Raw genomic sequence first — 21789 nt, 5'->3', positions numbered from 1 at the left:
AGGGACTGTTTGAGGTACTAAGGTTATAGCAGTGAATAACAAAGTTCTCCCTCACATGGACCTGACATTCTCATGGAAGGTGACGCTTCACACCGTAGACAGGTGATAGCTAAAGAGATCGATCTGACAGAGAGACGGACAGGCGGATAGATACGGTATGCTAACAATTGCTAAAGAGGGAGAATAAAGGGGACGGGGAGTGTACATGCGGGACAGGTTGCTATTCTGCACAGGGTGCGTGTCCAACGCTTCTGCGCTTGTTTTACAAAGCCTTTGTAAATTTCCTCCTCAGGGCATTCCCTATCCACAAGAGAAAATCACTAATATTTTGAAACAATATTACATCGATTGTCTTGATTACCCACTTTTTCAACATCCATGACTCTAAATCACTCACTGTCCTGGACTAGTTAGTTTTCAAAAGTTAAACCCCAATTCAAAGGTCTACCACCCATCACTAAGGACCAGCAGAAGAACCTCACACATGCGTGATGGAACTTCCCAAAAGTCTCTGGGCCGGCAATGCTCAGCTCCGTTATTGCAGGGCAGCCCTCATTTGGGTAGATTTAAAAACACATAGCATTTTCTAGTTGCATCACATGTGAAAACAGACGTTTCTGTAGTGCTAGGAAATAGTAGGGTCTCCTGTTTCTTTTAAACATCCTCCTCTACAGTCTTGTTTCAATCACATCAAATCTATTTTTGGAAGTAGGTGGGGTTTAAATTATATATGAATGCATATACGTGTGTAGAGAGAGTATATACACGTCTATGCAGATCTCCAAAGCAAGTTCACCAGCTTGTCGAATTTGCTTAGTAAACCCTGGTATCATGATTTGAGGCCAGTTAACCTTTCACTTAGCCAATGTGGGTAGTAATACACATCTCCAGCTGGTGGTAGAGAACTGAATAAAGTGTGCTTCTCCACGGAGATGCTATTATTAGCAGATTCCTGGCCACTCCCACTTATAGGGTTTGATAACGCGGACACCAGTGGGTGTGGACGAGCCTCTTGGCTGCCCCCGGCTTGCCCTGCCAGTAACTCACAGGGCTGCCGTGGAGTTAGACAGCCATTCACTCCCTGAAGCTGCTAACAAAATAAGCAAAAATCCAGTTTTCTGAAATATTTTCCCTAACTACGTGGACCCCGCTTGCGGGAACGTGGGGGTTAAGAGAAGAAGGAAAGCAGTCAAAATATTAGGGTGTGTTGGGCTTCCGTGGTGGCGCAGCGGTTGGGGGTCCGCCTGCCGATGCAGGGGACACGGGTTCGTGCCCCGGTCCGGGAAGATCCCACGTGCCGCGGAGCGGCTGGGCCCGTGAGCCATGGCCGCTGAGCCTGCGCGTCCGGAGCCTGTGCTCCGCAGCGGGAGAGGCCACAGCAGTGAGAGGCCCGCGTACCGCAAAAAAAAAAAAAAAAAAAATTAGGGTGTGGCGAGGACAGGGAAATGGATACTGAGGAAAAAGATCTGCAACGTCATCAGCAACAATTCTATCTTGGATTTAAATTACCTCGGAGCATGAGGGTAGATGGGTGCACAGAGTATACAAATGTGTGTGCATGTAAAAACTGGATTATAACGACACATGATCTCCCGCCATGCTACAAATTCTACAAATGGAAACATTTTCCTGTGGAAGAATGATTTACCTTTTTTTTGGTCTTTTTTTTTAATGTTGACTCTCCAGATAACTGCTGTTGGTTTAGGCAAAAGCTTTAATAAAGCAGAAACTATTTGTTTCCTATTTCAGTCCCTGGCCAAAGTAAGTCATTCCTCCTGTTCTCAGTCTCCCTAAACTAGTGGTCAACGAAAGAACTTATGACCCCAGGCTTCTGACTTTGAACATGTTCTGCGGTAGACGGAGGATGGATTTCGCGTTTTGGAGCCCTGTGCATAGTTACCAGGGGGGGCATGCATCATTTCTCCAGACATAAAAATAGCCCTACTGTGCTTACAGTTGTGGATGATAAAAATACATTCAGAAAGAATTTGTACGTCTGTGGAACGAATTCAGAAAACGAAGCTAGAATAATAGTGTTATGTGTCATGCCTACCGAAAATAGTATGTCTTAGTGTAGCCTAGATGTTTGAATAACGTGAAAGGTACTGTGTGAAAATTAAAAACTTTCAAATGTAAGAAACAGTCAAGGGTTGGTAAAGCCACAAGGGGACAGCTGGAGGCTCAGAGGCGCCCTGCAGGAGCGAGAGTTGCATAGAAGTCCACAGAGAAGGATTAGCCAGATGTAATCAGAAAGGATTTGATGTCTATTTCCCCACAAACCTTTTTTAGAGGGTGCCTTATAATCCACCCCTACGTCGCACCTTTAAGTTTCCGTAACAAAAGACTCCTGTTTAGCGTTTCCTTGGTTGCGTCTACACTGTACTCCTCTCCTCTTCATGCTAAAAGTGGAGCCCGAGTCATTGGTGGTGTGTTGCTTCCAGTAAGCTTGGTATTTCCTGCTCCTGTGAAAAACGCCTCTTCTCCTTAGCTGCCTCGGCCTCCCAGATATTGCTCACAACACGCACGTGCTTTCCTCTCGTCGTGCCTTTTGAAAGTGTTGTTCTCTTTTGAATGGCTTCATCCCCACTGTTCACTGGGGCCCCTGCTGAGCTAGGGAGAGCCCCCTCCAAGCAGTTGCTCGATCCCGCATCCCAGCCACGGAAGATGCTGCATACGCTTCAGTCGCAGAGCCCGTGGGGCATGATGTGTCCGCTTCCTCCCAGAGTGTGCCAACTTTCAGGGCAGGAGCTTTCCCTAACTCCTCTGCCTTTCAACGGAGCCTGGCACACAGTAGGTGCACAAAACATGTTGGTTCAAAGAACACATGACATGACTTCTTGGAATCTCGAGCAGATCAGCCACGTGATTCTGAGTTTTCAACAGTTTTCTGAAAGATCGCTGAATGGTAATGTTAAAATAAAATTCTAGGTGTAACTCATATATCAAAAACTCAGTTCGCTTGTGTGCATGGATTAAACAAAGTCGTCCATTTTTGTTTAAGCAGCAAATGCTAATACGAGGAACAGAGTTAGCAAGTAACACGCTACTTAATGAAGTACAGGATAAAAAGAGGTGTTTTCAAAACGTTGCTTAAAAAGTGGCTGAATTTCCTTTAAAATGGTTTAATTGCACCTTTGCTGGCTTGCTTGAGGCCGCTCTGCTCCACCAATAACTGAGTGCTTTCTAGTTCCATTTTCTCATCACGGTTCTTAGTGTTAATTGACCACCTAAAGAAGAAAAGTTCTCCTCAAGCCTTTAGAAAGGTGAGTGGTGATAATGAGACACACCAACATGCTGGAAGTTTTGAAGAAACTCTTCCTTATAAAGTTAACATAATCGAAGTCGGCCTAATTGTTAAAGTGCCTGCAGTTGTGTGTATTCGTTACTTTTTGAAGCATTTGTCGTCATATTCTCAGAAACCAAACTGTCACCAAGGTTAGATGATAAGACGTTTAAAGCCAACAACAAATTTATAGGCACTGAAAGTGACCATGTGTGTCCTAAGAGGTGAGGAGAACACGGCAGCAGGTTCAAAGTGGAAAGAGTTGCTGGAATCTCAGGGTTCTGGGCAGTCCACTCTCTAGGTCTCAGTTGTCTCCTCCGAGATTCCCTAGACGATGCTACTCCAATTACCAAGGAAAAGGAGGGTGTCCAGAAATCTGGGCAAGTTTCATTAGCTACGAATATGACTGCTGGGACCTTCTGCCTCCAATTATAGCTATCTGGACGACATAGAGAGCACATTTTATTTTACGTAGCTGTTTAAAAAGAGGTTTTATTGTTATCTTTCCTTTAACTAACTTTAAAATGGCCAGAGCCGATGAGAGGGTGACTATGCTTTAGCTGACATCGTAGAGAGCACACGGATGACTGCTGGCTTCTGGGATCTCATTCAGAGGGATCTAACCCTAAACGTCCCCTCCCCTCATTGAGAACTGCTCCTCAGGACACCCACAACTGATAAAACTCATCGACAGTATGACACAGTAAAAGACACAGGAGACAGTCTATCATTTCAGACATGGGGGATTTCTTTCCTTCCCGTGGGGGACTTTGTCAATCATCTGCTCACCTCGAGTACTCTTGTTAGAGACTGGACACCAGTTAATAGGTCCTAGGTTTCTCAAACCACCTACGGAGGCCAGACCTCCACGTGGTCCTTTTATTTTGCATAGAGCGGAGCATCCGATTCTGTACCCCCATGAACCCCTGTGCTGGATAAAGGTGCCCTCTGGTCCAACACATTTGGGAAACCTTGGGTAAGACAAAGATAAGCTGGTCTCTTTCTACAGGACCTCTCTGAGCCTGCATTATTCACAGGGTGCTCCAGGAAAGGGCTGGCACAGTGTCTGCCGAAGCTCCGTGGTGCTGGAGCCTTTTGTTCCAAAAGGAGACAGTCCCACAAGACTCGTCAGAACACAGTACAGAATCCATGGCCTTATCGTTCTGAGAGGACATGGAGGTTGCAGGGATGCGCTGCGTGTCTGTGACGTGCATGTGTCCAAAAGCACCAGAGATACAGACTCCAACCACAAATCACCTTTGGTCACAGGGGTCATCTAAAAGGCTCAACCCAACATCCCTGGAGCCATGCTAATCTATCTAACGTATTTCTTTAAAACTTTAGTGATGTGGCTTGTCCCCCATTTCATGAATGCACGAGGCAGAAATTATGGGAAAAGGCACTGCGTGTGTGTGTGTGTGTGTGTGTGTGTGTGTGTGTGTGTGTGTGTGTGCCCGCGTGCATGTGTGTGTATAAACGCATATATCATATATGCAACGTTTATAATGTATGGGCTGGTAAGCATCTACATCAAACTTTAACATCAAGTATTTCCTCAAATAAGCATCATTATAAAACAGAATTTGAAGCTTTGGTTTACGTTTAAGAGGTGGAAGAACCATATAAATAACCTAGCTGAGGTGTGGAGCAAGGAAGGAACATATCCGATTTCACACCACAAGCTAGCGTTAGATTCAGGACTAGACCCCAGGTCCACGGGCTCTTTGTTTATGTTTAATAACTAGTGGACTAACTGGCGATTCACAGTAACAAGGCAGAGGTCTTCAATGGCATCCGACGCCACCAAGCTCATTTCTCTTATGTGGATAAGCTCCGAGGGCCCTAGGCCACCATTTCTTCTGAGCCTCAGTTTCCAGCCGGTCCTTTCACCGTCTGCTACCTCAGCAGCAGTGTCTCAAGCCAGCAGTCTCTGAAGTCCTGGTCCTAACGTCTCTTCCTCCTCTCCCTCTCCCCCATCTTCTCCGATAGTGATATAACTAGAAGCACTTTCCATCCTGAGAGCTTCCCTTGTACCTTATCTGTCCCCACTTAACAAACGTATGTCTCTCTATCTTGTATTTAGTTCTTTACAAACCGATTTGATCTCTCCTCCTGGACTCTATAAACTCCTCGAGGGTAAGACCCGTGTCAGATTTATTTTTAATTCCCTCAGCATCTATCACAGTTCCTGGAATGCTGGAGATCCTCAATAAATATTCATTGGATGAATAATGCACAAACGTCGTGGTCAGGAAGATCTTTGTGGCTATTTGTCATTTTCAATAATGAAACCACCATATCTATAAGACGGATCAGTGCCTAAATAAAGCCGTAATTTCCTAAGCAGAGCGGATGCGGGTCCCGATTTGTGAAAGACAACCACCACGTTGCTTAACGTTGTTAACGTGTAAACGCAAGGAAGAATTTCATGCTTGCTAACTGCTTGCTTGCCCACCCTTTTGGTAACAGATGTCAACCTCGGTTAGATTCAACTCAACTTATTAGTGCATGGCTTTTAGCCAAAAGCAATTCACATTTGCAGAAGTGTACTATCACATATGTCTTAATAACAGAAATGTGTTTTTTTTAAAAAATGTATGTGATAAGTCACATATGGTAAAAGAAATCTGTACATCTCTCAGGCCTTGACGCCACAATGAAGCTTGCAGATAATTGCTGCAGAACGTTCATATACAAGCGAGAGTCTCTCTGACACATGAAAGAGGCACGGTTTGAACATACTAACCAAGCTTTGATACAGGCATGGTTCCAATTGACTGATACGTACACCAGTATCTCTTGTCCTGATCACTGATCTTTAGAACGTACAATTTTGATTCTTATCCTCAGAGGTAATGTTGAATGTTTCAAGGTAAAATCGTTAGTGTATCCAGGTACATTATGTGCTTACATTCACTAAGCGTATATTTAATTTCTCCTTTGTATGGAGTGTAATTAATGTGTACCACCGTCTCCCTACGGTGATGAAAGAAGCTTACAACCATGAAGGTATTAAAAATAAATTAAACAAGTGGTTGAGAAATAGGGAGGGGGAAGGCGAACCTTTAGAGAAGAAAATATCCAAAGTACATAACATTGTGAAACATTTACCCTCACTTGAATCGAAAGCTTAATTAGCCTTAGCTAGATCTTGGGAAGTAGTAGAATTTTAGAAAATGTATATGCCATTTGCAATACATCCATCTACACACAACTTGGAAGCCTACCAACGTGCTCTAGTTATGTGTTTACGGGTTTCTGAGGCATCACTGCTCCGTCAACGGACCTCATATCCATAACGATTTTCAATGATCCTGAATTCGGAATGGTCTCTGTGCTCCGAGTAAGGATTAGGTGATACCTCAGCCCCAGAAAGTCCTGAACACAAGATAAAGGGCTCAGTAAATACCTACTCAGTGTTTTAGAGGACAAAAAGAGGAACGGTTCATAGTTTAACCTTCACTGTCATGGGAAGGTTTACATCTGCACCTTTTCCTACCTGACCAACCAGAGCAGGGGTCAGCAAACTTTTTCTGTAAGGGGCCAGATAGTAAATATTTTTGGTTTAGTGGTTTGTACAGTCTTAACTCTGCCACTGTAGCACGGAAGGAGCCACAGGCGATACTGAAACAAATGAGTGCAGCTGTGTGCCAATAAAACCGCTTTTATGGACACTGAAATTTGAATTTCGTATAATTTTCACATGTCATGTAATAGTCTTCTTTTGATTTTTTCCCCAACCATTTGCCAAACTCTGCACCAGAGGATGACATCCAATCACACAGAATGATCATCTTCACCAATCTGTGTTCATACTTGAGTTGTAAGTGATGCCTCCAGACCTCTACTTTTCCAGCAAGGCTGTACACGCTTTTCATTGTACGCCCAAACAATCACATGTTAATTCTCATATACAAGATCAAGCCAATAACTGGTCAGAGGCAAAGCAGTTAGTATGAAGCAGAGCAACGTAGGAACATTTTACACGTGGCATGAACCAGAAGAAGAGAATGGACGCCTTGGTCAGTTACAACACACGAACCCTTTGGCCCCGACACTCTACTAGGGTAGGTACCAGTCTTATTAAGCCTCCAGGCCAGGTGCCTGAAAGGAGTGTTTTCTGGGATGTGTCCAATTTGTTTCCTTGTGCATTCATTCAGAAAACACGTAACAAACGCTGACTCTACTTGGGATCGCAGTGCACTGTGTGTAACTAAAATTCTCTGGCAGACGTCAGAAACGGAAAGAGGACCACTATACGTAAAACTTTTCAAAACTTCGCTTCTGCTCTGCTGTCAGGCAGTTTAATTGAGCCGTGCTCTGAAATTCCTGTCCCTGAGCTGAGGTCTTGAAGAAGGCTGTCTTCTTAAAGTACCCAGATGGCTGTGGCTGGGCAACTGAGTTAGGTATCAGGTATTAGGTACCAAATGCAACAGGACACTCAAACTCACGCTGACAGCGGTATCTTATCTAATTGGAAGACAATTCTCAACACCTCCCAGTTGGTTGTGACTTAGGTTTGCTACTGGACAGATCTTCAAATATATTAAAGAGTAAAATATTGTTCCACATTCTATTAGTAACCCTTTGGCTCTTCCAGTTTTTCTGTTTTCTCGTTACAACATTCCTTAAAGTGCTAGACATTCGATACAGTCTGTACTGTGAATTAGCCAGAGCTCTTAAAAAATATAATTATCTGTAGGGTCGAATTCTCACAAGGAGCAGACAGAAAACTGGTCCCACTTCCAGGCCATCAGTACGATTTGACAAAGCCCCGCACACTGCCAATAGGCTGTCTTGTGCACGCAAAGAGGGAGCTTGGGACTCGCTTCCTATCGGGAGGGCTTGAACTTGGAGATGTCTGTCCCACTGAGGGCCAGATTTACACTCCGCCAGCCTCTGCCCCATCCCTTGTGACCCGGGGCATGCATCTGCCCGCGGGTGAACTGGAGGGAGGGGCGCAGTCGGACTACGGGAAAGAAGATCACTAATGGCCCACCCAGGGACTCAAGACCTGGCCTTGGCCTCATTAGCACCATCCTCTAATCCATGGAGCTTGCCTGCCATGGGCTCGCAGTAGAGAAGCCTTCCGGGCAAAGACAGAAAAGAAATCAGGCTGCAGAGAAGATTTCAACCTCAACCGAACAACCAGACCAAAATTCAGCTACTAAAAATGCTCCCATAGGACGACTATAGCATAATACATCTCCAGACCACAGATAGCCCTCCAGAGGCTACAGGAGGCTGATAAGGAATATTCCATGGCCTAAGAAAATTAAATTTAGAAACAAAGTACACAAGACCTTTTGGAAAAATGAATTGGAGCTTGGATTTAATGGTGTGCTAAACACTACCCTGGTGACTTGGAAAAGTTAATTATTTTATAAAACACAAGCAGCCTTCTTGTCCCTGGCATTAGCTGAACCATTCTCCCAGAAACTATTAAAAATCAATGCAGTCCCAACTAGATAACTGGATAACTAACCATATATATCCAACTCTATCAATAATAACATTAAATGTGAATGGATTTAACAATCCAGTCAAAAGGCAGAGACTGTAAGACTGGGTGGCGGGGGGAAACAAGATTTGACTATATGCCATCTACAGGAGACACACTTCATATTAAAAGATACAGATTAAAAAACAAATCAATGCACTCCCCATTTCTGCATTTGTTATCCACTCTAATGGAAGTCGGCTGACATAAGTTAACACATAGTTCCTAGAGATGTGATATTACCAGACCTGTAGTAACCCGGCAAATAGAGCAGATCTTCCCTAGGCCACATGGCTGGTGGAACTGGTATGCACCATAACACTGCAATCAGATGTCACAAACCCAAATGACAAGACAGCCATCTTTAATTTGAAAGTCTCCCTTCTGGAAGAGACAGGCTGTCTAAGATGTGCTATATTTAAAAGAGTGCTGTGCGGCTTGTTTATAATTTAAGAGTGTCTCATAAAATGCCTTGGAAATAGCTCTCTGTTAGCTAGAAAAACCTTCAGTTAAATATATTTTTATGAGCTTTTCATTAACAGAGTAGCGAGGCCTTGATGCTGAGGTGCCAAACCTCCCCACGTGGCTGGAAATCACTTGGCACATTTTCAGCCATTTACGTCTCTGTCATAGGTCCAAGGTTTGCAATTAAAAATGTAATCTTTTTAGCATGTGCAAAACCCAAAGGCTTGAAGTGCTCTGCGTTGAATATGATTATAATAGTATTTGGCATCTACTCATGGACGGCACATATTAATTTATGTAAACTGGGCATAACTCGGAGCACTTCTTCATCAGGACCACAGGAAAAATCAAAAAGCTGGTCCCTGCTCATTGGAGGGTTTTTTTTTTTTCTGCTTGTTTTGTTTTTGTTTTTGTTTTTAAATTGTCATGAATAGAGATGAACTCAAAATCAAGGTCTCTTTTATGACCTTCTTCTTTCACATGCCTGGAGTACATTCAAATGAACACTTCCAACTAATAAAAAAAAAAGAACTTACGTTACAGGATTATTCTTAGATTTTGCCTTTTCAACAGCCTGTGAACAGAAGAAAAAAATGCAATTAGACAACATTAGCAGGCATAATCTTTGCAACTAGTTACCAAAACAATAAGCAATATAAAATGCTCTTCAGAAACATGAGGAGCTAACCAAGGCAGGCTGCTGGAGATAAGCAGACCGGAGACCCAGAAAGCAATTTTCCTCTCCCGGGGAGCGTGGTTACCGGTCCAAGCGCAGCTTTCAGACACAGGCGGGCACTGCCAGGGCTGCCTGGGAAATTCAGCAGTGCCTGTGAGAGTGGGCCCTTAGGTTCATAACTCCATCCTCCTCTCTCCACTTTTTCTCCATTTTTTTTTTTTTAACCTGAGCCCTGTGCTTGTGGAAAACAGCGATCATTAAGAACTCCCCCATTCCCACTCCATCCTTTCACGTTCTGGAAAATGGCTAATATCAAAGGACCACACGGCCATCCACATTCTGAGATAAGACTCAACTCCATCCTTTCTCATGACTCCCCTAAGTTTCCTGTATGGTTCTCCTTTCTATTTGGGCTGACCATCTGTTGATCACTAGAAAGGGACTGATGATTTATTGAGACCTTGTCTCCGTTGGGTGAAAGAAGACAGAGAATCTGGTTTACTGTTCCTTTTTGTGGGTGTATTTTGAGCTCAAATAAATTGAGAACGTATACCCACTGAGAAGAGACCAGGTCTTTAAAATGGACGTGTGAACTTTGTATATGCTTGACTTATGTCTGAAATTTTAGAATTAAAACTATAAGCTCTCTGTATCTGTCTGTATGTTTATATGTCTGTGATTCAGAAAAGTCTTTCCCTCTAATTATGTGAATATGTAATATTTTCCTACCTCCAGATAATACCAACCAATTAGATTTTAAATCCCTTACGCTAAAGGAGCTCATTGTGATTGGCTTAGAGATAAGGAAGTATTCATATAATTGGCCGTTCTCAATATTTCAGAAATATCTCATCTCCCTCCTCCGTGTGCACCTGCTTGGATTACGACAGGGTGTGGAGGCAGACACAGAGGGAAATGGTCACGGGCACATCTGGGGATTTTTAGATCTCTGGTGGGAAACCGTTCACCCTGCATTGCTCCGGCCCCCTGGCTGCACCTGCCTGGTGATAGAAAGGCCGAAGTATCCATTTCTAAAATCATTTTTATTAGCAGATACCACAAAAGGGCAAGGGCTGACCGATGGCTTGGATCAATTTCCTCCCGTGGAACCTTTAAGAAAACACACACCAAATCATCGAAATGAGGAAATCTCTGGGCCTCTTGGCCTGTGTGCCTTAGGTATGGAGCCTGGTCCCAGTTTATTGCTGAACCCATTGATCTGTGTACAGTCCATTTATCATTCATGAAAAGAGCTAGTGATCTTCACAGTATATTAGAAGAAACAACTCAGATCATCTGTCAACAGCCCTCTTATTTCTGTTTCCCTCTCCACAGGGATTGCATCTCCTTCGATTCTTCTGGAATTAAAATGTTGCTAAGCAACACAGCTGGGGGCACTGATAGCAGAATGGCTACAGTCTATCAAACTGTTTAAGCACCTGGAGGGTTATAGTGATGATTTTTTTTCATACTTCTGTAGCATAATTATGTCATCAGAACCAAACTTGTACCCCGCCAAACTCTTTCAGGCTGTAGAAATAACATTCAGTATGGGGAGCGTTGAAGCAGCGGTTTGCCAACCTCAGGGCTCTTCAGACTCTTTTAAAAGGTATCCATTTGGAGACCTGTATATCTGTGAATCCTGGAGGTGGGTGAGGGCTAAGAGATGAAGAGAATCCTGCTATAAATTAGAAGGCAGAGGCAACCACTTGTAACAGACTATTTAAAATCCAACATTGGACTTGACATCCTGAATGACCAAGGCATAAGCATACTGAACCTTTCTGTGCATAACAACAACTCAGTGCACTTGGAAGCAATTTGTTTTAAATCAATGAAATACTTCCCCAGTTTAGACATTAGTGTTGGAAATCCAAGTCCTTCTCTTCTATTGAGTCTCAGGTTCTGTTTCTAGATAAATACCCGTTAATATTTGGGCACTTTCTTTGGCTCGGTAGGCAAAAATCATTTTCTCACCATCTGTGGCTGAGGTTGAATTTTGGCAAGTATAGTGAGAAAGAGATGGAATGAGGTAACAGGTGAAAATGAGAAAACAAGGACTATGCGTCTGGCTGGCCCAGTCATCTCTCACAGGTGTTTAGGGTATGAATGCCTGAGCAGTCCCTTAAAGGATGCTGAAAGGAAGAGCCAGATGCCGGCAAGGAGCGGGGGAGAGACCTTGACCTTCACTACAGAAGCACGGGCAGTCTGCACGCCCACGCTGGCCTTTTCTACCACCTTTTCTCCCCCAGTCCTGGAGGGTGGAATAGGATATGGCGGCGGGCTGACGACAGGCCATTGTGGAAATCACGTGAATCTGCTTTTCCCAATCCCTTAAAATCCAAACAAATCTGTTCTTAAAGAAGACTTAGATTATCACAAAGTAATGGACATGGTGTTCCAGTGGTTTCCTTTGAAAGCGAGCTAGATGTGATGGGCTGAGCGTGCCACTGGCCGAAGACGGGGAGGAGAGAAATCAAAGTGACATTGCTTAACCTAGCTTTGATTCAGCGACATGTTTTCTGAAAAGTCTTCTCTTCTCTGTGTGTCGAGACTGTCACTTAGACCCAGTTATTTTTCTCTAATCAGGAGGCACATAATCACATTCAAGGCCAGTTTCTTTGAAACATATGTCTTTTTATACAGTCATTATAGGAAAATAACTTCATTCAAATTAATTTTTTCCGGGTTGCTTGGATAGTGATGGAAAATAGGCTGAGAGGTTTTCTTTGGAGATTAACCCAGGATCATTCCAGAGTCCCCAGAGCTTTAGTGAGATGCTCTCATGTCACCCTCCTGTGCGCTCACCTCCAAATGAGATGGTTGCAGGGGGTGTCCGCCAGGCATGAGAAACGGCTCACCAATTTGCGATCTCCACTTTCACTGTAATTTGACTTTTTTTTTTTTTTTTTTTTGCGGTACGCGGGCCTCTCACTGCCGTGGCCTCTCCCATCACAGAGCACAGGCTCCGGACGCGCAGGCTCAGCGGCCATGGCTCACGGGCCCAGCCGCTCCGCGGCATGTGGGATCTTCCCGGACCGGGGCACGAACCCGTGTCCCCTGCATCGGCAGGCGGACTCGCAACCGCTGCGCCACCAGGGAAGCCCTGACTTTGTTTTAAGCACGCTATAAGGAATTATTAAGAGACTTTGAAGAAAAGTTAAGTGAATTATTTGCATGCAAAATATATATGGCTTTAAGGTAAAAGAACTAGTCTAGAAAATATACAAGGAGAAAATTCCTCTTTTCCTTTTATACAAGTTCCAGATACACGTTCAAGAATGTGCTATACCCTGCAAAAGGAGGGAACTCAAAATGAAATGATACAGTGTGATCCACCAAGCATTAAGAGGGTTACATATTGGGATTACGGCTAATTTTGAGTTTAAAAACATACATTAAAGTAATTTAAACTGATTGGAAAATGGAGGCTAGATAGTTAACACTTATGCTGCTTTAATTTGTAACGTCTATATGCTTTTGAAAACCTATATTCTACTTATTTCGTGCCACGTTTCCCTAACACGATACTTATCTTGCCATCAAGGAAGTTCCAACATAAGATAGGAGGATAAAGGGACTTCCCTGGTGGCGCAGTGGTTAAGAATCCACCTGCCAATGCAGGGGACACGGGTTCGAGCCCTGGTCCGGGAAGATCCCACATGCCGTGGAGCAGCTAAGCCCGTGCGCCACAACTACTGAGCCTGCGCTCTAGAGCCAGCGAGCCACAACTACTGAAGCCCACATGCCTAGAGCTGGTGCTCTGCAACAAGAGAAGCCACTGCGATGAGAAGCCTACGCACTGCAACGAAGACGCAACACAGCCAAAAATAAATAAATAAATAAATATTTAAAAAGATAGGATGATAAAATAAATTAAGATGTTAAAAAACATACTCCAATAGGGTGCAACAAGATGCAATGGGCTATAGGTGGAAAGAGTGCTGTGCTAGAAATCCACAGACCTGGGTTTGCCACCAGCTTCGCCATTTCGTATCATCATGACGTTAGCGATGCGGCCAACGCCTGTGAGCCTCAGTTTCCTCATTTTAAAAATGAAGACCATCATTCCTGCTCTGTCTACATCAAGGGTGGCTGTGAGTAGCCAACATCGATGACAGTGCTCTAGAAACCGCAGCACGCTAAGCAAAAAAGTGCATCTTGAATGCGACCGCATTCCGCGTAGGCGTCAGCGCGTACGTTTTTATTTTTACTGGACTACAGTTGATTTAGAATGTTGTGTTAGCTTGAGGTGTACAGCAAAGTGGTTCAGATACATATTATTTTCAAAATTTTCCATTATAGTTTATTATGGGATATTGAATATAGTTCCCTGTGCTATACAGTAGGTCCTTGTTGGTTACCTGTTTTATATATAGTAGTGTGTACCTGTTAATCCCAAACTCCTAATTTATCCCTCCCCCACCCCTTTTCCCCTTTGGTAACCAGGACTTATGGTGCATTTATACATTTTTATAGCCAGAGAGTTGATGGGTTTTCTGACCAGAGACCAGGATGTAGTATCAAATCTATGCAGTTATTCCAACGAGGATTACAGAAGCCATTCAGTTCCTCTCTCCATATCAGAAGCAGTTCTGGGGTGAACAGAATGCTTCTGTCTGTAAAGTCCTACTCGATGAAGACTCTGATGTGTTTAGATCCTGCCAGGCCTAGCCCGGCAGGAGAGAGGGCCCTCTACCCTCACACAGGCCTCTGCCCTGAACCTTCTTGGGATTGGTGTTGGTGGTAGAGAGGTCGGGACACCCGAGACTGTGGAGGCGCAAGTGCGCACGCTACTGCCCCTCACACTCTTCCTCCTGCAGGGAAGCCTAGGAAGCATCGTTCTTTTCGCAGAGACTTCTTCATCAGCCATCCCTCCTCTCACACCCACTCCATCCGCAGGGCTCTTTGCTTTTTCATTAACATTTGCCCCTGAGGTTGGGAAGCCCTGAGGATGCTACCCTCAGCGAACCTCCTCCATGATATGGCAGGCAGCTTGAGAAATTATATTCCCAGGGAGAAGACGCTCGTCTCGTTCCAAGGGCTGTTTATGAGCCAATTCCTGTCTCATTACCAGCATTGTATTCTTCTTGGTATCCTGCTAAGCAGCAAGTTTATTTCCTCGGGAGGGATGACGTGGCTAAGGACACGCTTGGAGTTGCTCACTCATTAAATCTAGCTTCCTAAGAAGAAGAAGGCCCTTGTCTTTCTGTTACATGGCTGCACCAAAGCTGAAGTGACTCGAGGGCCACAGTGAATTCCATGAACCATCAAATGTAGTTACCGGGAAAAAACAGAAAGAAGGAAGGAAGGGAGGGAGGAAGGAAGGAAGGGAGGAGAGTGGCTCTCTATCGAGCCCCATCCTCCAGGGCAGACAGAACATCCTATTTCTTTAGGGAGAAAATGCTACAGATGATAAAGTGGAAACTTGCGAGTCACATTCTATATACTGACTGAACTTCTACAAAATTCTTCGGTAAGGTGATTCTGCCCCAGTGATTACATATCATGAACTGTTACTTTGGTCCAATGGACAAGTATACTATATTCATAAAAATATTTGGGGGCTTTTAAGGAGCATGGCCTGAACGTTTATATCCAGACTTATGACGCTACACCACCCTGAGACTGACAGAAAACAAACTCAGTGCAATATGTTGGTCTGTTGGTCTGCTGAGACCATCAAAGTGAGCACTTAGGAGGCCTAGAGAGACTGGAGCCCTGGACTCATTTTACAAGGCTACGTAGTCAGGGACTGCTTTCCTCCGTAACCAATAATCATACTGTCGGTCAAGCATAAAATGCGATTCTGTTACCACTGTTTTGCATGCCTTTTACATTTCCTGTTGATATGTTTTTTCCTGGCATTCTACTAGCAGACACACCCAAACTGCATGTATACAATACATTTCTTGATAAGAAGTGAAAAGTCAATCATTCAGATAGTTTCAAATAACTGGGTACTACGCATTATGGAAAGAAGACAGAAGAGCAATCGATTGCACTGGTTTTTGTATTTGTATGTTTTACCTTTCATTTTTCATGGGGCAACTCTGCGAGACACAGCCATACCTTCATTTAGTGGCAGGTACTGGTAAACTGCATTGATTGCTAAGTTCAGGAGAGAAACTCCTCTATTAACAAATGAACTCGTCATTAGGGTATTCAGAGGGTCGAAAATCAATACCTACAGAATGGGTTAAATCAATTAGAGAGACATATCCTGAGAGCACTTGCACAAATATAAAAGTGAATTGCTTAATTACAGCATTTAAATAGATTGCCCTGGAATGAGTAGAACATCAAGAGGCTTACATTCTATCCTACGGGCTGAGGTATCGGCTGGCAGCACGCACGCACACCCAGGATTGCAGCTTAACAGGAGAAAACGTCACTCAGCATTTTGCAACACCTGGATGCCTGCCTGAATTTCTGACAATCTCTAGGAAGACACTTCCCACTATGTTTAACCCTCTGGTGGATGAGTGCCCAGGAGGGAACATGGAAACATCCTGTATTTGAAGCTTGAACCTGAAAGAAGCAAAAACACCTTCCCTAGCTTTAGAGTACTGGGCTTCTCCGATTTCAATTTAATTCATTGTTTTCGATGCATACGTGATGTAGGCGTGTGCTAGACACCACGGGGGCAGGATTAAAATTTTGACGGGCAGAGACTGGAGGAAATTTGTTCCAGGTGTCCGGCGCCTGAGAGTCACTTAATAAACGTGGGCTGGGTAAAAGAATCGGGGCTGATGGTAGAGTCTGAGGGGCCTGAGCACTGCTCCGGGGACGAGGGAGCGCCGGCGGCTCCCCAGCTCTGTGACGAGAAGAGAAGGGGCCTCTGGAGGAAAAGCTGGGCTCCAGGACCGTGTGCATCTGGGTCCGTCCTGCAACTGCCCACGAGGCTCGAATTCGCGCCCCAACGAGGAGGGAGTACGGAGCGGTCCAGACGGTACCTTTCCATCGTGCTTTCCGGCAGAAGGCTGTGCCCCCTCCTCACCCTCCCTGCAGCTATGGTCTTGCTGGAGACTTACTACTTCTCACTGGGACCACAGCCACTGCCTCTCCTTTGGGCCGCTGGTCTCTCTAGCGTTACCCCATTTTATGCTCCCTTTGATCATGAATCCCCCATAGCTTCCCCAGGCCCATCGAATTCCTGATCAACTTCACCCAACCTGCCGCTCAAGACCCTACCAAGGCCAGTTGAATACAGGCCTCATAGCGGGTCCTACTTGTCCCCGCATGTGTAGGAGTTTTCTGCGTGTCTGGCCCCGAGATGATGCGATAACAGGACTCAGTAGTGCCTGCATTCCATTAAGGCTGGCTCCCTCTAGGCTGACTCTTTTGCTGGATACAAAACCCTTTAGCAAGATGCATTTGTCAACTGGTGATTTTGTTTATAACCAAGGTTTTGATATACTGTAACTTAATGAAAATGAACTGTCTTTGGTGAAGAAGCACGTTTCACTCCTAAGACTCATCTGTCGACACTAATCATTCTCTAAGTGGAGTAAATACGGAGACACAAGGCAGAGCAGCTCAGCACTGGCTTATTTATTCTGCCCATTAGAAGGGCCAAGGTAAGTGGCACTCAGTTATTCTGTTCCCCTGGGGCTTGTGGATTTGAAAATTCAATTTTCTTTCCCCCAGCCAATCCGAGCCTTCTTGCCTCTGGTACTGGGAGGCACCCCTCACAAAATGACATGTGTCCTTTGCTGGGAGATGATAAAGACCTAATGGAGGCTCTCTCTCTACTATGTGTAACGAGGAAAACGGGAAGAGTATTCTTAGTGCGTAGTAGGTACCCAATAATCTAAGTATGCCAAAACCTACACGGGAGTGAATACTGATGACGTACCTTCAGTAACAGCATACTAGCGTGTTCAGGCTTTCCGTCCCTTTAGAGCATATTATACTCTGGCCAAGGACGCTACATCCATTTTTATCGTCAATCTGTATTAGAAAACCCAGTAATCCTTCCACGCTCGTTTCTCCTTTATTCTCACACTATGACTACACTCACAACACTCTGACCCCAGATGTGTGTGGGGTCTTCCCACACCAAGCAAATTTCTGCAACGCCAGCTAGGGGCCCTGCCATTTAACTCAATTCTGACACTGTCTACCTGGAGAGAGCATCACATCCCACTGGTTAAGGGCTCAGTCCCACAGGACTGCCTCCGCCCACTTCAGATGCCAGTCTCAAGCCCAAGTTGTCACCTATGCTTCTGATCAATCGGCTTATACATCAGAGGTTCCAATAGCCACCCTGGAAGCTCCACGAACGCCATACATGCTCCGTAAAGAATGGGAGGGTGGGCTTGGGAATGCCAAGCTTCCACTCATGGCTTGGTCTTTCTGGTGACCAGCCGGCCCGCATCCAGGAGCCCACCAAGAGTCACCTCATTAGAACAAAAGACACTCCTATCACCCAGGAAATTCCAGGGGATTTAGGACCCTGGGTCAGGAACCAGGGTCAAAGACCAAATACTAGAACAAAAGATGCGCCTACTGCTTTTATTACTGAGGAAATTATGAGGGATTTAGGAGCTCTGTGCTGGGAACCAGGGCCAGAGACCAACGTGTATATTCTCTGTTATTTCACAATACAACTGACTTCTCTGTGCCTCAGTGCCCTTGTTGGCAAAATTAGGCAGCTGGAGTAAAGACTCTCTGTGGTCATTTTAAGGTCTGGTAGTCTATGTTTTAATACACACACAAGTATTTCAGCATATATATATATATATATATACACACACACACACACACACACACACACACACACACACACACATAATATATATACATATACGATTCAGGGATAAATATGGAACCCCCATTGTGGAGTCAACCTCCATCAGCAAGAAATAAGATCTATTAGCAAGTTTATAGATGTTTATATCTAATGTTCCGAAGATCCTATGAGATACTTCATGATACGTGCGTTATACCACGCCATACGTTTTGGAAAGGTCTGCTGCTTTTATCTGCCCGCCCACCTGAATTTCGAATCTTTAACCTAGGATCGCTAGCTAATCTCAAATTTGGATACCTGTTCTGTGTGCTTACAATGCTTCTGCTCTTTGCTCTTGCTAAATCAATAGAAATAAGTAAATACATCTGCTTAAGAAGACAGATTCTGCTTTCCATTCCTGACAAGATCCTTGGGCGTTTGCAGCCTACCTGATAGATTTTCCAGCAGATGGCAGACATTTGGGGAACAGAATCAAGCATTCCTAGGCCCTAAACCAAAGCCCCAGAACATTTTTCCAAGCCAGCATCTAAATTTCAAAATCTTACATTTTCAGTTTGGCAAAGAGTTTTATTACTGGAGACATTCGTACTGCTCTAACAGATGCTAGAACCCTGATTGAACTCAAAACGTGGACACCTCCAATAAACTTAGGTACACGTGGTTCACTGCCTGGGGGTTGTTAGCTGATGACTAAGACAGAACCTCCAGGCTGCAGCCATGGAGTTGGGACCCAAACTGGGGCAATGAAGGGGCTTAAGGAAAAGATCAAGCTTGGACCAAAGACAGAGTGGGGATGGGAGTGGCGAGAGGAACGATGCTGTCCAGCCATTTCCTGCAGCCCAGAGGTAGCGACAAGGGCAACACGGTGATACCTGTTCTTTCCAGCACTTTGATTCCAATTGACTTAATGATTCCCAGCTTCCCAGAGGTGGCTGCTACTCCCCCTACCACCCTCTGCACAGTGCCGGATATGTGCCGTGTGCTCTCTGTAGACAAAAGGCTGTGGTCATCCCTGTCCTACCGGAGAGTTATCGTTTCTGAAAGAACAAATTGTACACATGTTTGTTTCCACTTGGACCTTGGGGCAAGCAGCACATCCTCGCCAACACATCGCCTCGTGTGATTTGAGGCCATGGTGAGAAAGTGTTACGCTAAGCAAAACAGCCATTGGGTTTGCGGTGGAAATGCTCATAGATGGACACTTCCTAAGTGGTAGTGGTTGTTCGTCAGTATCCGGTCATCAGCAGTGACGGACATGACACGTGTGCAAACACTGTGCTCCTCTGCACCTGTGTGCTCAAAGCATTTTATGAAGATTACAATAAGAAGGCAATCTACGGAGATTACGAGTCAAAATGTTTGGCACTAAAAGAAGACCTAATTACAATGAAAAAATTCAGCAAGCAGGTTTCTAAACAGTCATAGACTTGCCTGGAGCATATTAAAAATCACATCATACAAGCCCTAAGCAATTTCTTATTAATCTAGTCTCTATGCTAATACAGCCAAATGGAAAACACAATCTTGGGACTCTGAAGGCCAATGTTATTCTATTAACCTTATATGTTATCCTATTTACTTTCCTGTCTTTAATGAATAAATTAAAAGATCCGTATGGATTTTATTCTGCTACCTTCTGCAGCCTTCACAGCCCAAACGCCATCACATTTTGTGGGGCATTTCAATGAAAGGCAATGGCAGATAAACTGTTTACATTAAAAGACTCTATCAAAGTTATTTCGCACCCGGTTTCATCCTAATCCATCTGTTGTTTCTACAGCCCCGACGGGCTGACCTCTCTTGCCGTGGGTGCTATATTGATATCATTACGGAAGAGGCCTTCCCCAGCCTTTCTGCTGATAACAAAGTAAATGGAAATGTAGAGAAACCTTGGGGAGGTAACAACTTGTTCAGCGCGATGAGAGAAGAACTGTGGCTAAAACATAGGAAGCATTATAGCAGGGAAGAGTATCTGTTGTCACAACGAATGAATTCACTGTAGCGCATCAGGGGCCAGCCGAGAGCAGCAGTAAACTGTATTGCCCCCCTTTTCATTAGCAAACTTTAAACAGAAAAGTGGGCTTGAATTTCACTTAGCCACTAGGTTTGGAAAGTTCAGTATGCATCCCAAGTACAAGGAACACATCCCAAAGCTGCCAGCATGTTCAGATTTTCTGCTACCATGTAATTCATTTCATATGCAATTATCAGAGAACAACCTAGCCAGTGAGCTGGTCCCACAATAAGAACAAAAACAAATAAACAAAAACGAATCAAGTATAAAACCCAAATCAAGAACCTGGATTAAAAGCTCGAAGACAATATTTTTCTGTAAATGTTCACAGGCTTGAGGTGCAGCTCTGCTACTAGCATCTAGTTGAAAAGTCCACACGTCCCCAGTAACATGCTTTGAATTAAGTACCACATTTCTAAGGGCAATTCCTTGGCAGAAAAAGAAAGAAGATTGGGTTAAATAAAATTGGGTACATCGGAGCTACTTACGATAATGTGTCCAGACACAACTCATTAGAATGTCTTTGTGCTCAAAGCAAACTGAAATTGTCCAGCTCTGTTTTTAAAGCACCCACACACCACTCCAAGCTTTACCTATAGAGACCTTTAGCTGAGCCTGGTCACTAACTGAGCATTTCCAGCCATAGTGCCCGTTTTCGGAATTTCTAACTGGGCTAAATGAAGTCACCTAAGGTTTCAGTTTCATTCATATTAATCATAAGATGGTATTACTATTAGAATGCCCTAAAGGTCGTTTCTAACAACACCTATTTCTTTTATGGGCTTTATAATGCTAAAGTCTGACGCTGCTAACACCAGTCCGAGATGATTAGGGCATGGGAGAGCCGTGTCCGGATCTAACCCAGCTTCAAAACCCAGGCATCACAGACTGTCCTGCTGCCAGGGCATAACAGACATTACATGCTTCAAGCTGCGTAAATCAAACATCAGGATAACATGCAAGGAAACATCAAGGAGATGTTTACCTGGCTCTATGAATATGTACTGGAGGGGGCTCTGGAGTTGGGCCACCACACATTCTAGAAGCCTTTGGAATAGGTCAAATTGTGGATAGGTTAAAACTTCAAAGATGGCAA

The 21789-nt window shown here is 44.3% G+C and overlaps 1 protein-coding gene across 5 annotated transcripts in view; it reads right to left on the bottom strand.

The window, feature by feature from the left end:
• The window catches only part of AFF2 (ALF transcription elongation factor 2), a gene marked incomplete at its 3' end in the record, with an annotated part of 487225 nt that overhangs the window by 74115 nt on the left and 391321 nt on the right, over positions 1-21789 (bottom strand). For all 5 annotated transcript variants that reach the window (XM_082865217.1, XM_082865220.1, XM_082865216.1 and 2 more), the window contains one exon: positions 9785-9822. In XM_082865217.1, coding sequence (XP_082721343.1) covers positions 9785-9822 — 38 coding nt within the window. The remainder of the gene's footprint in view (positions 1-9784; positions 9823-21789) is intronic.

The sequence above is a fragment of the Leucopleurus acutus genome (assembly GCF_964270905.1).
Source record: "Leucopleurus acutus genome assembly, chromosome: X".
In the NCBI taxonomy this organism is placed as follows: domain Eukaryota; kingdom Metazoa; phylum Chordata; class Mammalia; order Artiodactyla; family Delphinidae; genus Leucopleurus; species Leucopleurus acutus.
Note: the sequence above shows the minus strand (reverse complement) of the source record. Positions and strands in the feature narration are given on the sequence as shown.